At 53.0% G+C, this 19196-nt stretch overlaps 2 protein-coding genes across 2 annotated transcripts in view; both read left to right on the forward strand.

Annotated features, from left to right (window-relative positions):
* Positions 1 to 2445: 2445 nt before the first annotated feature.
* On the forward strand, positions 2446 to 4623 carry EPO (erythropoietin). Its single transcript, XM_025275449.3, has 4 exons — positions 2446 to 2791; positions 3022 to 3108; positions 3320 to 3499; positions 3652 to 4623. The coding sequence occupies exons 1-4, from the start codon at positions 2669 to 2671 to the stop codon at positions 3808 to 3810; spliced, it is 549 nt and encodes a 182-aa protein (XP_025131234.1). The 5' UTR covers positions 2446 to 2668; the 3' UTR covers positions 3811 to 4623.
* A 6688-nt stretch (positions 4624 to 11311) lies between these two features.
* Positions 11312 to 19196, forward strand: part of ZAN (zonadhesin) — a 35857-nt gene continuing 27972 nt past the window's right edge. Inside the window, exons 1-11 of the mRNA XM_044936416.1 lie at positions 11312 to 11360; positions 12624 to 12680; positions 13010 to 13156; positions 13345 to 13616; positions 13782 to 13869; positions 14898 to 15050; positions 16914 to 17078; positions 17402 to 17493; positions 18013 to 18091; positions 18183 to 18329; positions 18869 to 19140. Of these exons, the coding sequence (XP_044792351.1) occupies positions 11312 to 11360; positions 12624 to 12680; positions 13010 to 13156; positions 13345 to 13616; positions 13782 to 13869; positions 14898 to 15050; positions 16914 to 17078; positions 17402 to 17493; positions 18013 to 18091; positions 18183 to 18329; positions 18869 to 19140 (1521 nt within the window). The remainder of the gene's footprint in view (positions 11361 to 12623; positions 12681 to 13009; positions 13157 to 13344; positions 13617 to 13781; positions 13870 to 14897; positions 15051 to 16913; positions 17079 to 17401; positions 17494 to 18012; positions 18092 to 18182; positions 18330 to 18868; positions 19141 to 19196) is intronic.

Below are 19196 nucleotides of genomic sequence, written 5' to 3' on the forward strand. Positions count from 1 at the left end.
TCTTCTCAGTAGGCAATCTGCCTGCTTCGTCCAAAATTGCCACGTCCTCCAAGATTCCTAGGCCTTCGAAGCTTTTTACCACTGGAGAGCCTCTATCTTTTATTCATTTTCGTGTTTGCCATCCATCTCTCCTCTATAATGTCAGCTCCACCAGGGCAGGCAGTCTTGTCCATTTCATTCACTGCTCTATCCCCAGGTTCCTGGCCAACAGTAAGTATTCTTTTTTTTTTTTCCTCAGCTGTCCCGGGTCTTCATTGCTGCCCGGGCTTTTTCTAGTTGCAGCGAGCCAGGGCTACTCTTCGTTGTGGTGTGTGGGCTTCTGGCTGCAGTGGCTTCTCTTGTGGAGCACAGGCTCCAGGTAGTGAGGGCTTCAAAAGTAGTTGCAGCACGTGGGCTCAGTAGTTGTGGTGCACGGGCTCAGTTGCTCCATGCTTCCCGGACCAGGGATCGAACCTGTGTCCCCAGCACAGGCAGGTGGATTACTATCTACTATGCCACCAGGGAAGTCCAAGTAGGTACTTTTATATGTATATTTCTTGAATGAATGAATATTTCCCACTCGTTCCAAAGTCCCAATTCTTCAGAGTGGCACTCAAGGCCCTTCACAACATGACCTCTCCCTAAGCAGCACCCTAGCCTGATATCCACCTCTCCCTCCCACACCCCACCCTTCACCCCAAAACACTTAACCCACCAACACAGGGCTAGATCCGCCTCCCCCATCCACCTCACATCTTTTCCCAGTGAAATCCTGCCTGCCCTTCAAGGCTAACCTTGTTTTCACCTCCTGCATCAAATCCTCCTTGATTCCCCAGCTAGAGGTGACCTCCCCCTCTTCCAAACTCTCATAGCTCAGTTCTGCACACCCCAGTCCTCACACATGGCTCCACGTACCCATCCGATATCTACTGTAAACTACAAACTCCAGGAGGCAGGAGTTAAGTCTCAATGCATGTTTCTGTCCTGAAAAGTTTGTAGTCAGTTGACTTGCACAAAGAAGGGACTAAATGCATGAATAAAATAGATCTAATATTATGGGACTGGGGAGGGAGTGAATGAACATATAAATAACCACCAGCATTTGTCAGGGTTTCGCATTTGTGAAAGCAACATGAACAGGGATTGTGCTTTCAGGAGGCCCATTTGACAGGTTAGAGCACTGAGGCCTAGACACTCAGGCCACTTTCCAAGGTTTGAGAGGCAAGCAAGCCTTGGACTCCTGCTCCCTGGAGTTCGCTCCCTGCCCCAGGGCTTCCTAGAAACCACAGAGGCTTAGCTGCAGACCCCCCTGCCATCCCTCTGGGGGTTCGTTGTATTTCAGATTCTTAAGAATTTTGCCAGGCACACTGACCTAAAAGTTCAATTTCTGGGTTTTCAGGGTCCTCAAAAGTGAGGAGTGGGAGGAGAAGACCTCACCAAATGTCTTGCTCTGTGCACCACCCGTATTAAATCCCTCAACTGGAACAACACCGGTTTCCCGAAGAACTGGGACCGTGAGAAGGCCACCACTGACTTGCCCAGTCAGCACCTTCCTGACTGCCTTGCAAGAACCCAGACAGGCCCATCTCTAGGGGGTGGGGGGGATGTCGGGGTCCCCAGGCGCTCCCAGCAGAATGGCACTGGTCTCCCAGGGCAGCCTTGTGCCCGTCCCGCGGCGCGCACCCAGCCGCACCTCCTGGAACCCGGGGGTCGGACGGCAGGCAGCTCCGCCCCGGCGAGCCCCCGACCCAGGCGTCCTGCCCCGGCTGTGACCCCTCCGGTCCCCACCTCCCGCGACCCCTCACGCACACAGCCTCCCCCCAACCCCCCACCCGCACGCACACAGCTGATAACAGCCCCGACCCCCGGCCGCCGCCGCAGTCCCCGGGCCAACAGTCCCCGGGCCAACCCCGCCGGTCGCCTCGCCGCGCCGTCCTCCAGACCCTGGCCCCGGGCTCTGCGCGCTCTGCCCCGACCCCGCTCGGCGCCCGGGGACCGCGGCCCCCTCGTTCGGCCGGCGGGGCGGCCCTGCCCCGTCGAGCTTCCCGGGATGCGGGGCCGCGGCGCAGGCACCCGCCGAGCCCCAGGTCGCTGAGGGGCCAGGCGAGGCACAGAGATGGGGGCGCGCGGTGAGTACTCTCGGCCGGGGCAGCGCTGTTTGAGGAGGAATTTACCGCTGGGGCTCTTGGCCCCGAGTTGGCCCGGTTCAAGGACTTGAGACTTGCCAAGGACCCCGGAAGGGCAAGGGGGGTGGGGCAGCCTTCACCTGCCGGTCTTTCGGGCTCTAGGAGTCCCCCGGGGAGAGTCGGAACCTGAGCCGGAGACGGGGCGGAGGGCTGGGGGTTCAGGGAGAAGAGGCGCGGCTCTGTGGGTGCCGAGAAAGACTCAGACACCTGGGTCTGGGAGCCACAACCCGGATCTGCGAGAAGGGACGCCGCTGTCACACCGGGATTGAAGTTTGGCCGGGAGAAGTGGATGCCGGTAGCTGGGGGGGTGGGGTGTGCACGCGGCCGCGGGATTGAATGAAAGCGGAGGCAGAGCCTGAGCGCTCCCAAGGTCGGGGTGGGGAGGACTCACTGGGGGCTGCGCAGCGGGATGGGTGAACCTGCTGTCCAAACCAGGCCTTCTCCTGCGACAATCCACCTCATCCGCAGCCCGGCTCTCTTTCCTAGACTGTACTCCGCTGCTGATGCTGTCCTTTCTGCTGTTTCCTCTGGGCCTCCCAGTCCTGGGCGCCCCCCCACGCCTCATCTGTGACAGCCGAGTCCTGGAGAGGTACATCCTGGAGGCCAGGGAGGCCGAAAATGCCACGGTGAGGTCCCCTCCCCAAGACCTTCCACAGAACTCACACTTGGGGCTCCAGGGTCAACCCCCCCCCAAGATCCAGGAACCTGGTGCTTGGTTCAGGGGTGGAAGCAAGGAGCTAAAGTCCCCAGTAAAAGTCCTAGGAGTGGTAGTCCCCAGTGCCTAAGTGGAAGCTAGATGAGGGGCTAAGCCGGATGGAGGCCCTGGGGCCCCTGACTCCAGGCTTGTGCATTTCAGATGGGCTGTGCAGAAGGCTGCAGCTTCAGTGAGAATATCACTGTGCCAGACACCAAGGTTAACTTCTATGCCTGGAAGAGGATGGAGGTGAGTTCACAGGTTCCTTCCTCTTGGGAAGTCTCATTTTGGGAACCTCATAGGATGGTCAGGAGAATGCTAGAGAGAGAAGAAATGGAACAGCAAAGATGAGGGTGAATGTTCATTCATTCTAAAAAACTTCTGTTTGCATGGGGCTGCTGAGAGGGAGGAGGGAGAGGCTGGCTTGGGCTTGCTGACTCCAAGTCTCTGCTCCCTTTAGGTCCAGCAGCAGGCTCTGGAAGTCTGGCAGGGCCTGGCCCTGCTCTCAGAAGCTATCCTGCGGGGCCAGGCCCTATTGACCAACGCATCCCAGCCATGCGGGGCCCTGCGGCTGCACGTGGACAAAGCTGTCAGCGGCCTCCGCAGTCTCACCTCCCTGCTTCGGGCGCTGGGAGCCCAGGTGTGTCTGGCCCCTTCCTTGCCCCTGGGGTTGCTGTTTCTGTAAAGTGAGAGAAGGGCCCTGCCAAGGAAACCCCCCAGCCATTCTACCCCGAAACCCATCTCCTGCCGGAGCCCCTGGCACTGCACTAACCTTTAGTCCTCTCTTTGCAGAAAGAAGCCATCTCCCTTCCAGATGCAACCCCCTCCGCAGCCCCACTCCGAGCATTCACTGTTGATGCTTTGTCCAAGCTTTTCCGAATCTACTCCAATTTCCTGCGGGGAAAGCTGACTCTGTACACAGGGGAGGCCTGCAGGAGAGGGGACAGGTGACCTGGTGCTATCACCCCGGGCACGTCCACCATCTCGCTCACCATCACTGCCTGCGCCATGCCTTCCACGCCGCCACTCCCAACCCCTGTCGACGGGCCACCAGCTCAGTGCCAGCCTGTCCCACGGACACTCCAGGGCCAGCGGCAACATCTCAGGGGCTAGAGGAACTGTCCAGAGTTCAACTCAGATCTAAGGATGTCACAGGGCCAGTCTGAGGCCCCAAAGCTGGAGGAATTCAGAGTTCAACCTAAACTTGGGGGCAGCACCATGCTGCGGAGACACTGAGACTCATCTTGGCATGCTGCCGAGCCGCAGTGCCGGGACCAGCTGGAGGATGGATACCTCCTTTTACATGTACCAAGCAGGGACAGGATGGACTGGAGAATTTAGGGGGAAGACATGAATTCTCCGGGTCTCATGGGGACTCCGTGACAGCAGAGTCCACTGGACAAGGAGGGTGGTGGGAGCCATGAAGATGGAATGGGGGCTGGCCCCTGGTTCTCACTGGGTCCAAGTCTTGTGTATTTTTCAACCTCACTGGCAAGAACTGAAACCACAACCTGGCTCTTGGTTTTTCCTATTTTCCTGGGAGCCCCATACTTCCCCGGGTCTGTCCCCATCCTGGCAGTAGGTGGCAGGTCCGGGAAGCCAGAGGTGGAGGGGGTGGGGCGCTACGTGCTGCCTTGCATGGCTTGTCTGACCTCTTGACCCCACTGGCCTGAGGCCACAAGTTCTGCCCACGCTTGTCAATAAGGTGGCTCCATTCAAGGCTAGTCCTTAGTAGGTAGCTGCCAACTGGCCCAGGATAAGTCTTTTTTTTTTTTTTTTGGCTGCACAGCACAGCCTGTGGGCTCTTAGTTCCCTAACCAGGGATTGAACCTGGACCTTGGCAGTGAGAGCATGGAGTCCTAACCACTGCACCACCAGGGAATTCCCCAGGGCAAACCTTTAGTGAGTTTCAGGGCCAGTAAGGACACAGGTGCCAAGAGAAGGGGCCCTTTTGAGGGTTGCTGGCAGCTGCCAACACTGTCCGCTGGAACTTTATTCTTTTCTGCCTCTTCTCTGTGGCCCCTTTTTCTAATGTTATCATCCCAGCACCAGGCTTTCCCAGCGTACAAGCTCCCTCTAAGTCCAGCAGAACTTTTCTTGCCTGGGGATGGTTACCATTAATGCTCCAACCTGAAACTTGCAGAAGGGGCAGTAGATGGGGGTACAGCGGAAACCAATTTCCCGGACAACCATCTCATTGGTCAGTCACTGCCCAGAGCTGCTGCAGGTAGTTCCCTTAATCGACCTCATTGCATTCCTCACACGGCCCTGGGAGAATGTCACTGAGGTCATTCCATGGTGCAGACCAAGAAGTAAAACTACTTAAACCTTATTCCTGTCACATAAGCCTTCTCAGCTCCTCTGGGATGGGGACACGGAACAAACTCATTCAACCTCCACGCTTGATCCCCACTTCTTTCTTCTTTTTTTTTTTTTTGTCCACATGACATATGGGACTTTAGTTCACTGAACAAGGATAGAGCCCATGCCCCCTGCACTGGAAGCGAGGAGTCCTAATCTAACCACTGGACCTCCAGGGAATTTCTACTTCTGATTTTACCCTTACCCCCGACAGTCAACTTCAAATTCCTTCCCAGAAATAATGTTTCAGCCGCAAACGGCCGAGAAAGACCTGTGCAGACCGCAAAAGATGTCACAAAACCGGATAGGGAGTGATCCTGACCATTATCATACTTGGGGTAGGGGGATTGCTCTTTCTGCTTATATGGCAACACAGAGAAGTTAGCCTGCACCCTTGCAAATATGCTCAAGGGAGGGAATGTTCTGCAATCTGCAGCAGGAAAAATATGAGCAGGTTGAGGGGTTGGAGGGTATTTGCCAAATATCTGTCTGTGGGGGGTGGAGTCGGGGCCAAGCTGGGTAGGAGGAGTCAGCCCGAGAATTTTCACTCTGCCCAAAGCGGTTCCTGGGCTACAGTGCCCTCTTCAGGCCCTCTTGGGAAATGCTAGGGTAACCTACAAGCTATAGAACCCTGAGGACTCCGACGTTGCACATTTCGGAAAAAAAACTCATATTATGGTTTCCACACATGCCATCTGGTTCTTACTCCACCTCTATGAATCAGGAAGGATGAAATCTCTTTTTCTTGCTGGCAAAAATGAAGCAAAGAGACTTATCTTGAAGTCCAGGAAATCCAGTTAGCAAGTCACTGCTGGGAACTGAACTTGAGATTTAGGATTCATAACCCCAAAGTCTTGTCTGTCTCCTGACCTGAGTGCTGCCTAAACATCTCCTGGATCTTTCTTCCCCCTGACCTTATTCGTCCACTTAGCTTCAGACTTATTATTGCTTTCAATTAAAAAAAAAAAAAAAAAGAAGAAGAAGAAGAAAGAAGGAACTTCCCTAATGGTCCAGTGGTTAAGACTCTTGTGCTTCCCAGTTCAGGGGGCATGGGTTCGATCCCTGGTCAGGGAACTAAGATCCCACATGCTGCATGGCATGGCCAAAAAATAAAATTTAAAAATTAAAAAAAAAAGAAATGAATGAACAGAACCTGAAGTGTATGACCTGAGTCAGGTGTGATGGGCGAGTAGGTTAAGAACATAATTTAAAAACATAATTTGTTTCACATTTATGGAATTCCTACTGTGTGCCAGCCTTTGGACTAAGTACATGGAAAAGCAGAATTATGGTCTGTGCTACTCACAGCCTGGTGTCCTCCTAGAGCGGACAGTCCCCTTGGAGCAAAAAGACCCGCTTTCTTCTGCACTATTATAATGATGATGATTTGATGATTAACAGCACATTAATCTCTGGCACCTACAAGATCCCCTGTGATTCTCACCATCATTCCACAGAAGAGAACAGCAGGCATCATCCCCATTCATCAGACGGGGAAACTAAAACCAAGTTCCTCCGGGTGAGTGATTGAGCCAGCTCTTCCAACTTCCGGGTGGGACAGGCGCCAACTCGGCCTAGTTCTGAGTCAGCGGGTTACATAACTGTTTCATGGAGATGCCTCCTGTTTGTAGAGGGCTTTGCCACTTCCAAAGTGCTGTCCCAAGCAGTCTCGCTTTTGCTCTCCTAACCCGATGAGGAAGGCAGAGACTGGAGGACACGGAGATCCGGAGAGATCATGGATGGGTCTGGCTTCGGTCATAAGATACTGAGAGGAAGTGTCAGGACCAGGAGCCAGGCTCTCGGACTCTGGGTCCCTCTTCTGCTAGAAGCAAGCTTCATGGGGAGAAGGGTAGAGGGAATGGACAGAGGGAAGAAAACAGCTTCAGTCAGTGAGGTGGGAATCCCAGGCATTTCTTATTACCACTCTTTCCCGATCCATCCCCTGCCCCTGGTGCCCACTTCCTCCCAGGAATTCCTAAGTCGAAAGTGCCTACCACCCTTCCCACCATCGAAGTCTCCCAGCTCTGGGGCCCACGCCTGCAGCCCCAGCTCCCACCCTTGACTGCAGCCTCTTGGCCTGCACATCAGGCTGACCAAATGCATCTGCCTGACCCCGGCCCCCAGGCCACCTGGGTTTCTCCTGGTTCTACTCAGTCTACTGACTTCCCCCAGTAGGTGACTGCTGCTAGAGCTGAGTTAGCAAAACGGGGCCTCTTAGACACTGGAATCTAGGCTGAAGGTTAACTATGTTATTCCCAGCTGGTCAAGGCTCATTCCTCCAAAATTCCATCATAAAACTTCGACCCTGTGAAAGATTATTGGCAACAGAAAAACAGCCAAATGGTTTCCCTGCCTATGTGAATCATGTCCAAATGTCTATAAATCAAAAATTATGCCAACCACACACAATTTCTGTTTTTTTATAATGATGTTTTTGTTTTTTGGCTGTGCCTCACGGCATGTGGGATCTTAATTTCCCAACCAGGGATCAAACCTGTGCCCCTCGAATTAGAAGCATGGAGCCTTTAACCACTGGAGCTCTGGGAAAGTGCCATGATTTTTTTTAATAATGATTTTCTTTTTCTGGTTTTTTGGAAACCTGAGCTATGCTGGTCTTTCTATCTTACAGATGAGGAAACTGAGGACCAGAGTGGGTGAACAAAGGGTCCAAAGCCACACAGGGAAGCCAGGGGGGGCTGCATTCCCTGGAGTTATTCCTGGGTTCTTCCGCATCCCAAGGTCACCCACACCTATTCCTACCACAACCAGTCTTGTCAGATGATAAGGGCCCTGGGGCCTTGTCCGTTCCGACTCCCCAAAAGGCAGAGCTCCTCACACACCACCATCCCTTCCTGTCCTGCCTGAGCGCCAACCCCCAACCCCAGGCAGGTTGGAAGCTGTGACCGTCCAGCCCTGTGGCGCCAAAGAGAGGTCAGCAGGAGCAGCCCTCAGAGGACTTATTGACTAACCTGGAGGGGCTGGGGGTCAATGGGCTTCTGCTGCTTGTCCTTGGATTAACCCTTTCCTAGCTCTGTCCCTCTTATTGATCATTTTCCCAACCTGCTCTGGTTTTTTGTTTTGTTTTGTCTTGGCTGCACCACCAGACATGAGGAACTTCCCCAACCAACGACTGGACCAGTGCCCCCTGCAGTGGAAGCTCAGAGTCTTAATCACTGGACCATCAGGGAAGTCCTCTCCTAAGCTGCTCTGGAGGAAGGGGAGATCGGTGTTTGGGCTGGGCATTCTTTGTACCCCCAGCTTTGGTGCAAAAGGACAGAGGATCTCTTTTCTGGGGTTGGGCCCTGTGCGTGCTCATTTAGGCAGAAGGAGTCCCTGGAATTCTGAAGGGAGTTGGGACTTCCCTCTCCAACACCTGGAGCAGGGCAGTACCAGCCCCTCCCTGACAGCTTAGGAGGATGGCCAGCCCAGGCAACCCTGTCATGTGTCAGGGGCCAAGGCCAGGCACCCTGGACACAGATTTGATAGTACGGAGTGGTGGAAGGAATGAAACTGAAGTTTACTAGGATCACCGGGGGTGGGATACAGGAACACGGGCTCATGAGAGTTGAGCTCTGGACAGCCCTCCAGCCAAGATACAGCCATGAGAGTCAATGGGGTTTTAAAAAAGTGGCAAAGCCACCCTCTTATCTGCATTCTCATGTAGACTTGCTGTTGATGAAACTGATGAAGGTAGATCTGCTCTGACTGGGTGTGACTCCACCCCCTGTTGGAATACAGTTCTGGGAACCATGGGACTTGGCAGGACACTGAGTAGGTATAATGCTGGACAACTGACATCATTTCTCTAGAGTTCAGTTTTCACATGAGGAAAATGAGGACAATAATTTTGCAATGAACAGAACATGAGATTCTACAGACAGCCAACAAGCACATGAAAAGATGCTCGGCATCGTTAATCATTAGAGAAATGCAAGTCAAAACAACGAGGTAACACTTCACTCCAGTCAGAATTGCCATCATTAAAAAAAATGTACAAATAGCAAATGCTGGAGAAGGCATGGAGAAAAGGGAATCCTCATACACTGTTGGTGGGAATGTAAACTGGGGCAGCCACTATGGAAACCAGTGTGGAGTTTCCTCAAAAAACTGAAAGTAGAGTTGCCATATCATCCAGCAATCCGACTCCTGAACATATATCTGGACAAAACCGTAACTCAAAAAGATACACGCACGCCTACGTTTATAGCAGCCCTAGTGACAATAGCCAAGACACCGAAACCACTTGAATGTCCACCAATAGATGAATGGATAAAAAAGATGTGGTACATATATACAACGGAATACTACTCAGCCACAAAGAAGAATGAAATAATGCCATTTGCAGCAACATGGATGAACCTAGAGATTATAGTACGAAGTAAAGTCAGAAAGAGAAAGACAGATACCATATGCTATCATTTATACGTAGAATCAAAAGAAATGACACAAATAAACTCATTTGTGAAACAGAAACAGATGAAACAGACGCACATAGAGAACAAATTTGTGATTGCCAGTGGGGAGGTGGGGGGAGGAATGGAGTGGGAGTTTGGGGTTAGCAGATACAAGGATGGATAAACAACAGGATCCTACCATATAGCACAGGGAACTATATTCGATATCTTATGATAAACCATAATGGAAAAGAATACGAAAAAGAATATATGTATAACTGAATCATTTTGCTGTGCAGCCACAAAATATTCCTTCATATAAATAATACTTCTTAGTACAGTCCAACCATCCATCTGGCAAACATTTGCGTGCATACTAAGTCATTTCATTCACGTCTGACTTTTTGCAACCCTGTGGACTGTAGCCCGCCAGGCTTCTCTGTCCATGGGATTCTCCAGGCAAGAATACTGGACTGGGTTGCCATGTCCTCCTCTAGGGGATCTTCCTGATCCAGGGATTGAATCCACATCTCTTGCATCTGTTAGGTCTCCTGTACTGGCAAGCAGATTCTTTACCACTAGCACCACCTGGGAAGCCCAGCAAACATTTAGGTAACCTTGACTTTTCCTTCCTATTGTAAATGATGCTGCAATTGACATCTTTAAGGCATGTACATCTTTGTGAATATACACACATATTTCTGCAGGTAGACTCCTAGAAAGATAAATTGGATCCAAGATAAACACATTTGAAAGTAGAATAGTCATTGTAAAATTACCTTCTAAGACGCTTTCTTGAGCATAGTCTTAGCATCAATGTATGTGAGTGTGAACAGTACCTGTACTGTGACCAACGCTCAGTGCTTCAATCCTTTGAACTGTTGCCAACATGAAAACTGTAGTCTTGATCAGCATTTCCCTTATGATGACGGAAGCAGAACCTCTTTTCCAATGTTTCCTGGCTCCTTGTAGGTCTTCCTCTGTGACTTGTCTTTTTCAATTCTTTGCCAGGAAGCATTTCAGTCCTCACTTCACTCCATCTTTCTGTTGCCTTCACCCCTGTTGCCAGCTATGTAGAACTTTAGGTTTGAAATGGTTGGAATTCCGCAGACAGTGTTCCACTGGATCTCAGAATCCATGGTTACTATTGAAAATTCTGGTGCCATGCTGATTCCTGATCTTTAGTACGTGACCTGCTTTTTTCTGTCTGAAAGTGTTTGGAAATGTTCTCTTCAGCCCTGACAGTCTGAGATTTCATGACACACCTTTCATGGGTCTCTTTGCATTTGTCGGAATGGACCCCTTTTAATCAAGAGACTCATTTGTCAGTTCTGGGGAATCTTCTTCTGTGTTTTTTCTTAAGTAATTTCTTTTCCTTTGTTATTTCTTTTCCGGACTCTCCCGGTTGAATGTCAGTCATCCTGGACCGAGTCTCTCTCTCGCTTTTCTCCCTCTCTTTCTTTTCCTCTCTCTTGTTCTCATTTTATTTCTCTCGATTTCAACGTTTAACTCTTCTGTAAGGGTTTAGGTTTCGGTTCTCATAGTTTTCATTTCCCAGAGCGTTCTTGTGTTCTCCGTGCAGATTTCATGGCTTCCTCAGTAGGACGCCAAGCGAGGAGGGGCAGGGGGGGATAAGGTGGCCTGGGCTCCTCACTCTGGCTTCCTCCTCTCCCCGAGAGCTGCCTCTGAGGTCCCGCATGGCTCCTCCAGTCTGGACTCTGGTGCTGCTCCTGGGGGCTGCCTGGGGCCAGGGCCACATGCCTGCCCCAACCTGGTAAGCTGGGCTCAGGGGGTATTGGGGGTGCCTCTGAGGAAGAGAACAAGGGGCAAAGCTGGAAAGGACAAGTGGGCTGGTGATGAACGGTGTGGCCCTGGGGAGGAAGGAGGGACCCCCTGATGGATGTTAGGAGGCTCGGAACAGCCTGCTGAGCCTGGACCTGGGGGGTGTGAACCGCTGAGCAGAAGCAGGACAGAGGTGAAGTGTGAGGGGACAGGGAGGAGATGCAGAGCTCGGGAGATGGGTCTGGGGGTGGCAGGGGAGGACAAAGAGGGTGGTTCTCAGAAAATGGACAAAACCCAGGGCAGAGCCAGTGGACAGAGACACAGCAAGTAGGCAGCAGCAACAGGTGATGGATGGCTTGGTGTCCTGGAGTTTGTTTGAGAGGATTTTTTTTTTTTAACATTTATCGATTTGGCTGTGTCAGGTCTTAGTTGTGGCACTCGGGATTTTCGTTGCATCATGCGGGCTCAGTCATTGTGGCATGTGGGCTCGGTCGTTGCCGCACGCAGACATGGTTGCCCCACGGCATGTGGGATCTATTTCCCCAACTAGGGATCGAACCCTAGTCCCCTGCATTGGAAGGCAGATTCTTAACCACTAAACCACCGGGAAGTTCCATGTTTGAAGGGATGTGAACAAGCAGGACTTGAACTACTAAAACAAACAGCTGTTCTACGTGGCCCACGCCACCTGGGAAAGGCCACTGGCTTCTCTGTGGAATCTGTAAGGTGTCACCGGTCCGTGTGTTCAGTCAGGGCAGGACCGTCCCAGCCACGCATCTGGCAACACCAGACCCATATGGTGCCTACTCCGTGGAGAAAACTTGGGCAACTGCACAGGAAAACCTTGACCTGAAAGAAAGAGATGCCTCCGATGTAAACTCTCAGGTGGCGTGTGAGAATTCCCGCACAGAGAAACTGGCTCTTCTCATGTTAGAGAACCACGCATGACATCCAGGGCACAAGGGGTAGAGGGAACCAGAGGGCACGTGAGGAACTTGGAGGGGAGATGCTTTTCAGGAGACAGATGACAAGGTGAGAAGGCTGTGAGTGACCTTTTTGAAAACCCTCAAGTAAGTGTATGTTCCTTGCATACACATTGATACAATATGGATAAAAAGAAAGGAACAAACTTCCGGAAAGCTCACAATCGTGGAGGCTCAGCAGTTCTTGGTAATGATGAAAACTACATTTTTTTCCCCCTCTTTCTCTCTCTTTCCAAATCAACACCAAGGAAAGAGAAGCCTCCAGACTGGAAGCCCCTTGCTCGCAGCTCGCGGGAAAACTGTGAGTTGACACCTGGGGCTGCTCGGCCTCTTGTCCCTCCCAGGGGTGGCCACCTCAGGTGCCCTCGGCCCTGCGGTGACATAAACATGTAATAAATATGTGAAGGGCAACCTTCAGAGGATGCAGAGTGGAGGGATCCGGGGAGGAGCCGAGAACAAGCCTTGCCTGAAAGGTTCACATACAAATGAACAACAGCAAGGGAGGAGGCTGCGTAGACAAGCCTGCCTGCCTGGGACCTCAGATTGCCACCCCCGACCTAGACATCCTGCCCACCCCCTCACATACCCTGGGGTTGGCTCTGCATGCAGGCTCCCCTCTCCTCTCCCCAGCCATTCTCACCCAGTGTGATTTTGAGGATGACTCCAGACCCCTCTGTGATTGGAGCCAAGCAACTAAAGACGATGGAGACTGGACTCGAGAAAGCAGGCCCTTCCTCGCCAGCGGCACTGCCCCTCCCGGGGGGTACCCCAGTGGAGGTGAGGAGGCTGAAGGTTTAGGGAGGCAGCTGGAAGGTGGACACGGGCAGATCTGGGTGCAGGGAGCTGACCGGAAGTGGGTGCTAGGGCCCTGGGAAGAGGCTGGGCGGGCAGCCCTTGGTGGGGGTGGGGTGGGGGTGGGGTGGGGGTGGGCAAGGCTTCACCATTCAGGGCTCTGCCTCCCCCAGAGGGCTACTACCTGCACATGGACTCCAGCGCCTTCCACCCAGGCGGGGTGGCCCGCCTGCGAAGCCCCCCTATATGGGAGCAGGGCCCCCTCTGCGTGCGCTTCGCCTACTTCATGTTTGGGCTGTCGTGGGGTGCTCAACTCAAGCTGTGGCTGGCCTCAGGCGCCAAGGGCAAGCACCCCAACCTGCTGTGGAAACATGTGAACACGCAAAGCCCCTCCTGGATCCCCACCGCCATCACAGTGCCTCTGGGGCTCATCCTGCCCAGCCGGGTGAGGCTGCAGGCAGAGTCTGGGGTCCCCATGGGAATCTGGGTGTTGGGCGGGGGGTCCAGGAGGGGGCACGGGGATTGGGGGAGCTTCTGAATTCAGGCAGGAAAGTGGGAGCCCGAGGGAAAGAGGCTCACGGGGTGGGTGGCCCCCTCCTCCCTCCCGCAGCTGACATTCGAAGGCGTGTGGGGCAGCACAACTTATCTGGACATCGCTCTGGACGCTATCTCCATCCATCGGGGCTCCTGCAATCGGGGTGAGCCCATGTCCGCCTCCTCTCTCCCCCCACCCTTTGTGCAGGTGCCCAGGTGGCAGGACTCGCTCAGGGACCGTGACCCTGGCTTCTCCCAGGCTTAGGGCGAATTGCTTCCATCTGCCTCCACACCCCACACCTGATTCCTGAAGCTGCCACGTCTGAAGACAGGTTCTCCTGAAACACATAACTGGGGCGACACCTGTCCTAAAGTGACCGGCCTTTCTGGTTTGCCTGGGGCTGTGCCTATGTTAGCAAAAAGTCCTGCATCCCAGGAAACCCTCAGTCTCTGACAAACATGGGTGTCTGGTCGACCTGGCTGTAATTAATACCCGAGATCCATTCAGAATTGGCCCTCTAAGCTCATGTTTGAGATTCAAGGGGACTAAATTCAAAGGAAAGAATATTCCAGAAGGTGCATGCAAGGAACTAACACTTACTGCGCATAGGCACTGTGCGAGACGCTCCTGCACATGATGTAACTTACAGCAGGCCGGTGCTCTTGCTCCCAGTTTATTTATGGGGAAACTGAGGCTTGGATGGCTTAAGTAACCTGTGGCGGGAACACAGCTGCTGGGGAGCGGGACCGAATCTGCCTGGCAAGCCAGCAGTGGTAACATCAGGACCCAGGTTGGGACTCAGGAGTCTGACTCCAGACTAAGGCAATCTTCTTTCTCTCTCTCTCTCTTTTTTTTTTAATTTTTATTTTATATGGGAGTATTGGACTTTCCCAGGTGGCAGTAGTGGTAAAGAACCCACCTGCCGATGCAGGAGACATAAGAGACATGGGTTCGATACCTGGGTCGGGAAGATCCCCTGGAGGAGGGCATGGCAACCCACTCCAGTATTCTTGCCTGGAGAATCCCATGGACAGAGGAGCCTGGCGGGCTGTAGTCCACAGAGTCGCAGAGTCAGATACAACTGAAGGGACTGAGCATGCGCGCACACACATGGTGGTATAGCTGATTCATGATGTTGTGTCTGAGGCATACTTTTCTGAACTGCCTCCTTCCTCCTTTCTTTCCTCTCAGTCTGCATGATGCAGACGTGCAACTTTGACACTCTAAAAGATCTCTGCGGCTGGAGCTGGATCTCGACGGCCTCTGGGGCCAAGTGGGTCCAGAAGAAGGGGCCGACGGGGGTGCAGGACGTGGGGCCAGAGGGAGACTTCTCTAGCCCTGGGGGTGAGTAATGGCCACGCTTCTGTCCTCTGACTTTCTGAGCTTCTAGAGACCTCTGCGGGCATTTACAATGCCTGCCTGACCCCCTACAGTAACTCCCTTGGGATGGAGTTACCTCCAACATCCATCAGCTTAAGTTACAGGGCAGAAAGCAAACTCTAAGTGCCCAGCCAGCTCCCCACCATTGCCACCCCCAAAGCTCTACCCGGCAGAGCCAACACCACCCTCTCCTCACCTCTTTTCCCCGTCACCCTTCCTTCTTTATTCATCCAACAAATATTTATTGAGCACCTACGATGTGCCCGGTACTGTCCCACACCAGAGGGTGGTGTGGGAGGAGACGGGGGGACAGTTCCTGAAACAATGAAGAAGTAAATTATACAGTTATAAGATGACCAGTACTATCAGGGGAAAAAAAGGTTGAACAGAGTAAGGGGATTGGGAGCAGGGTAGGCTGGGATGTAAGTTTTAAATAGGGTGGTCAGAGGAGGTCTTGTAGAGGTCATGTTTGAGCACAAACTTTTAGGAGGTGAGGGAGAGGGGCACGAAATTATTGAGGGGAAGAACATTCTAAGCAAAGGGGCCAGTCTTGCAAAGACCCTGAGGGGGCAGTGGATTGGGGGTGGGTGTTGAAGCACAGCAAGGAGCCACATGCCTGGGATGGAGAAGATGAGCCCAGATGGGTCCTCGGACGTTCAGACCGCTTGGAGCTCTGAAGGCCATTGTCAGGACTGACTGTGGCTTGCATTCTCCATGGATGCGGGGGCCATTGCGGGAGCAGGGGAGTGGCCTGCTCTTACATTTCAAAGGGTCACCAGCTTGTTTTTGTACTAGAATCCACTGAGGGGACAGGGCAAGGGCAGAGTCCATTCTTCTCCATCCTTCCCTCTGATCCCCTCCTCTGATCTTTTCTGCTGCCTGAGGTTTGCCTTCTAGAAAGACTTGGAGAAAACCCCACCTCACCTTCATACTAAGACCCTGGAGAGCAGGGCCAGCCCAGCTCTACATCTCCCTCAGCATTTAGCACTATACCTCATGGCCAGCAGTTTCAGCAAATGTTATCGGGGGTTCCCTTCCGTTTTTTCTCTCCTCCTTTTTCCATCTTGCTCCCTTATGTTTTCCCATCGTTCTTCCCTTCTTCTCCTCCACTTCTTAGATGTCCCAGTATCAACACTTGTTGCTTTCTTCCACCCTTTTACCCCTTCCCTCCTCCTTCCCTGTTGGCTCCTTTCTTTTCTCAGGCTCGCTTCCTGCCATTCTCTCCATTTCAGCCTTCTTCTCTCCTCTACAAAGCCCACCTTTTTCGGGGGCTCCCTGGGCCAAGCGTGCTCTCCAGGTAGACGTCCTTGGGTGTTGTGACATATGCCTCCTTAATCCACACCCCTCCATGGCACCCCCCTCCTGCAGCCCAGCTTCCAGGCTACCTACCAGTTGCATCATGGAGCGAGGTCCAGGCTAATTGGCTGCCTGAGCTGGTGGGCTGGTGGGGGTGGGTGGTTGGGTGAGGACATCCCCATCAGTCAGCATCATACCTGCACTCTCACCACGCTGTGTGAGTCATTTACATCCAGTGGCTCAAGAAAAGGAAGAGGATGTGACTCTGAGGGGACCTCAAACATCAGAATCCAAAGGACAAGTCTCTGACTGTTGCTTCTGACAAGATGCCGCGTTTCCTGCATCCTCATCCCAACCTGCCAAGCATTTCTGGAAGAATCCAAGGCCTCAGCCATTCGTGTGATGGGTGTAGGCTCACCTCGGTGCTGGCTTATCCTTGGCAGCTGTTAAAGCTCCCCAGGGCCAGGCTCCCTGCCCCTGCAGCCCCTAGCCCTGGGTCACTCTCCACTGTACTGATCTTTTCCTCCCCAGATGGCTATTACATGCTCCTGGACCCCAAGAATGCAAAAGCGAGTCAGAAATCTGTCCTCCTGAGCCCCCTGATCCAGTCCTCTGGCTGCCTGAGTCTCTCCTTTCACTACCTCCTCCGTGGCCGGTCTCCCGGTGCAGGCTTCACGGCCTACGCGTCTGTCTTGGGTAAGAATGACAGCATCCCAGGATTCACACTGTCCTGGGGCTCTTTTCCCAGGGTTGGGTTAACGAGGAAACGGGGAGCATCCCCCAGGGTCCAGGGAAATCTGAGATACTGGCAAGATGATTCCGTGGGGTGGAATTTGGGAGCGGGAAAGGCATGGGCTTCTGGAAAAATAGATTTTAAAAAACCAGGAGAGTGAGAGAAAAGGATGTGCTGAGAACCTACTCCAGGTATTCCCTCGGCTACTCATCCTTCTGAGTACCGGTGTGATGTCATTTCCCAGCCCCCTTCATCTCATGGCTCTCTTGGGTTCCTTCCATTGTAGGCAGCATCCGGAAACACACCATTTTCTCAGGACAACCTGGACCCAACTGGCAGCCTGTCTCTGTCAATTACACAGGCCAGGGACAGATTCAGGTATAGACCAGCGAGGGATCAGGTCTCCTTTTATGGGAGGCATGCTTGATATTGACATGGATTGAGAGTCTGGGCCCTGGAAGCCGGGTGCCTGGGTCCCTGCATAGAGTAAAACCAGATGGAGGGGGCTGAGCTTTTAGGCAGGGCTTCCCTGGAAGCTCAGCTGGTAAAGAATCCGCCTGCAGTGCAGGAGAGCCCAGTTCAATCCCTGGGTTGGGAAGATCCCCTGGAGAAGGGATAGGCTACCCACTCCAGTATTCTTGGGCTTCCCTGTTGGTTCAGATAGTAAAGAATCCACCTGCAATGCAGGAGACCTGGGTTCAATCCCTGGGTTGGGAAGATCCCCTGGAGGAGAGCATGGCAACTCACTCCAGTATTCTTGCCTGAGGAATCCCTATGGACAGAGGAACCTGGCAAGCTACAGCCTATGGAGTCACAGAGCTGGACACGACCGAGCGACTAAGCACAGAGCATTTATGCTGTTTTCTCACTCCCGGCCCCTTCTCCCTCTCTCTTCAGTTCACCTTGATGGGCGTGTTTGCCAAGATCCCAGAGCCAGCGGTGGCCGTGGATGCAATCAGCATTGCTCCCTGTGGGGGTGAGAGGGGCTCGGAGAACAGGGGTAGGGGTTGAGGAGGGAACAGAGAGCATGGCGCAGATTTCTCAGACCTCCCATTCTGATCCCCCAGAGAGCTTTCCTCAGTGTGACTTTGAAGACAAGGACCACCCCTTCTGTGACTGGGTCCAGGTATTACAGGATGGCGGACGCTGGACCCAGGGAAGTGCAAATACGCTCATCCATGGCACAGGTCCCTTCGGAATCGCCCTCAGTGGAGGTGAGGAGATGGAGGAGCCCTCAAGGCAACGAGTTCCTGAATCTGCTCACAGCTAGTGGGCAGGCTGGTGTGACTGACACCAGATGTAGGTGGTGAGGATCAACCAGGGGGTGTTTACTGGAAAGCGGTGATAGGGCCAGAGCTCTGGAGGCAACACAGGCAGAATGAGTTGAGGGTTATTATGTTCTGGGTTCACTTGAAAACCCCCTAAAAAATCTAGGCATCGCATTTCTCATTGAGCCCAAGGCCTCAAAATCCACTGTCATTTTCGGTCAAGACATTTACTGATGCAGCCAGTACAGGAATCTGGGTTGCTGGTTTGGTTTTCCCTTTCTTTCTGATCCTGCCTTCTTCCAGTGAGAAGTCTGCAAACAGCAGGAAACAAAACAAAACAACAAACAAACAAAAACACCCGCTGCGATGTGGGGAGTGTGGGTGTTTGTGTCTCACCCCTATTTGGAAAGCAAGGTGTCGCTCAGGAAACACAGGCCTTGTCCGGGGGCAGCTTCTCACCTTGCCCGTTCCCTTCTTATGCCCAGAAAGTCACTTCGTCTACCTTGAGGCTAACAAGTTCTCCCAGGAAGGCCAGTCTTACAAACTGGTGAGCCGGCCCTTCTGTGCCCCGGGTGCCATCTGTGTGGCGTTCACCTACCACATGGATGGCCGTGGAAAGGGCACGAAGCTCAGGCTTCTGCTGGGGAGCCCTGCGGGCAGCCCCCCAAGTTCTCTCTGGGAACGAGTTGGGTCTCAGGGCCCTGACTGGCTGAACGACTCCATGACCATCCCTTCGGGACATCAACAACCTATGCAGGTGAGAAACAGGGAGAGTCACTGTATGAGCGTTGCTGCGGGGCTGGAGAGGGGGTG

This window comes from Bubalus bubalis, chromosome 24, assembly GCF_019923935.1.
Source record: "Bubalus bubalis isolate 160015118507 breed Murrah chromosome 24, NDDB_SH_1, whole genome shotgun sequence".
Lineage (NCBI taxonomy): Eukaryota > Metazoa > Chordata > Mammalia > Artiodactyla > Bovidae > Bubalus > Bubalus bubalis.

Bases quoted from the DNA above. Each gene is read 5' to 3' on its own strand.
- EPO (XM_025275449.3), top strand. From the start codon at position 2,669: ATGCTGTCCTTTCTGCTGTTTCCTCTGGGCCTCCCAGTCCTGGGCGCC. The intron at 3,109-3,319 runs GTGAGTTCACAG...TGCTCCCTTTAG, and splicing joins ATGCCTGGAAGAGGATGGAG to GTCCAGCAGCAGGCTCTGGA. The intron at 3,500-3,651 runs GTGTGTCTGGCC...CTCTCTTTGCAG, and splicing joins TTCGGGCGCTGGGAGCCCAG to AAAGAAGCCATCTCCCTTCC.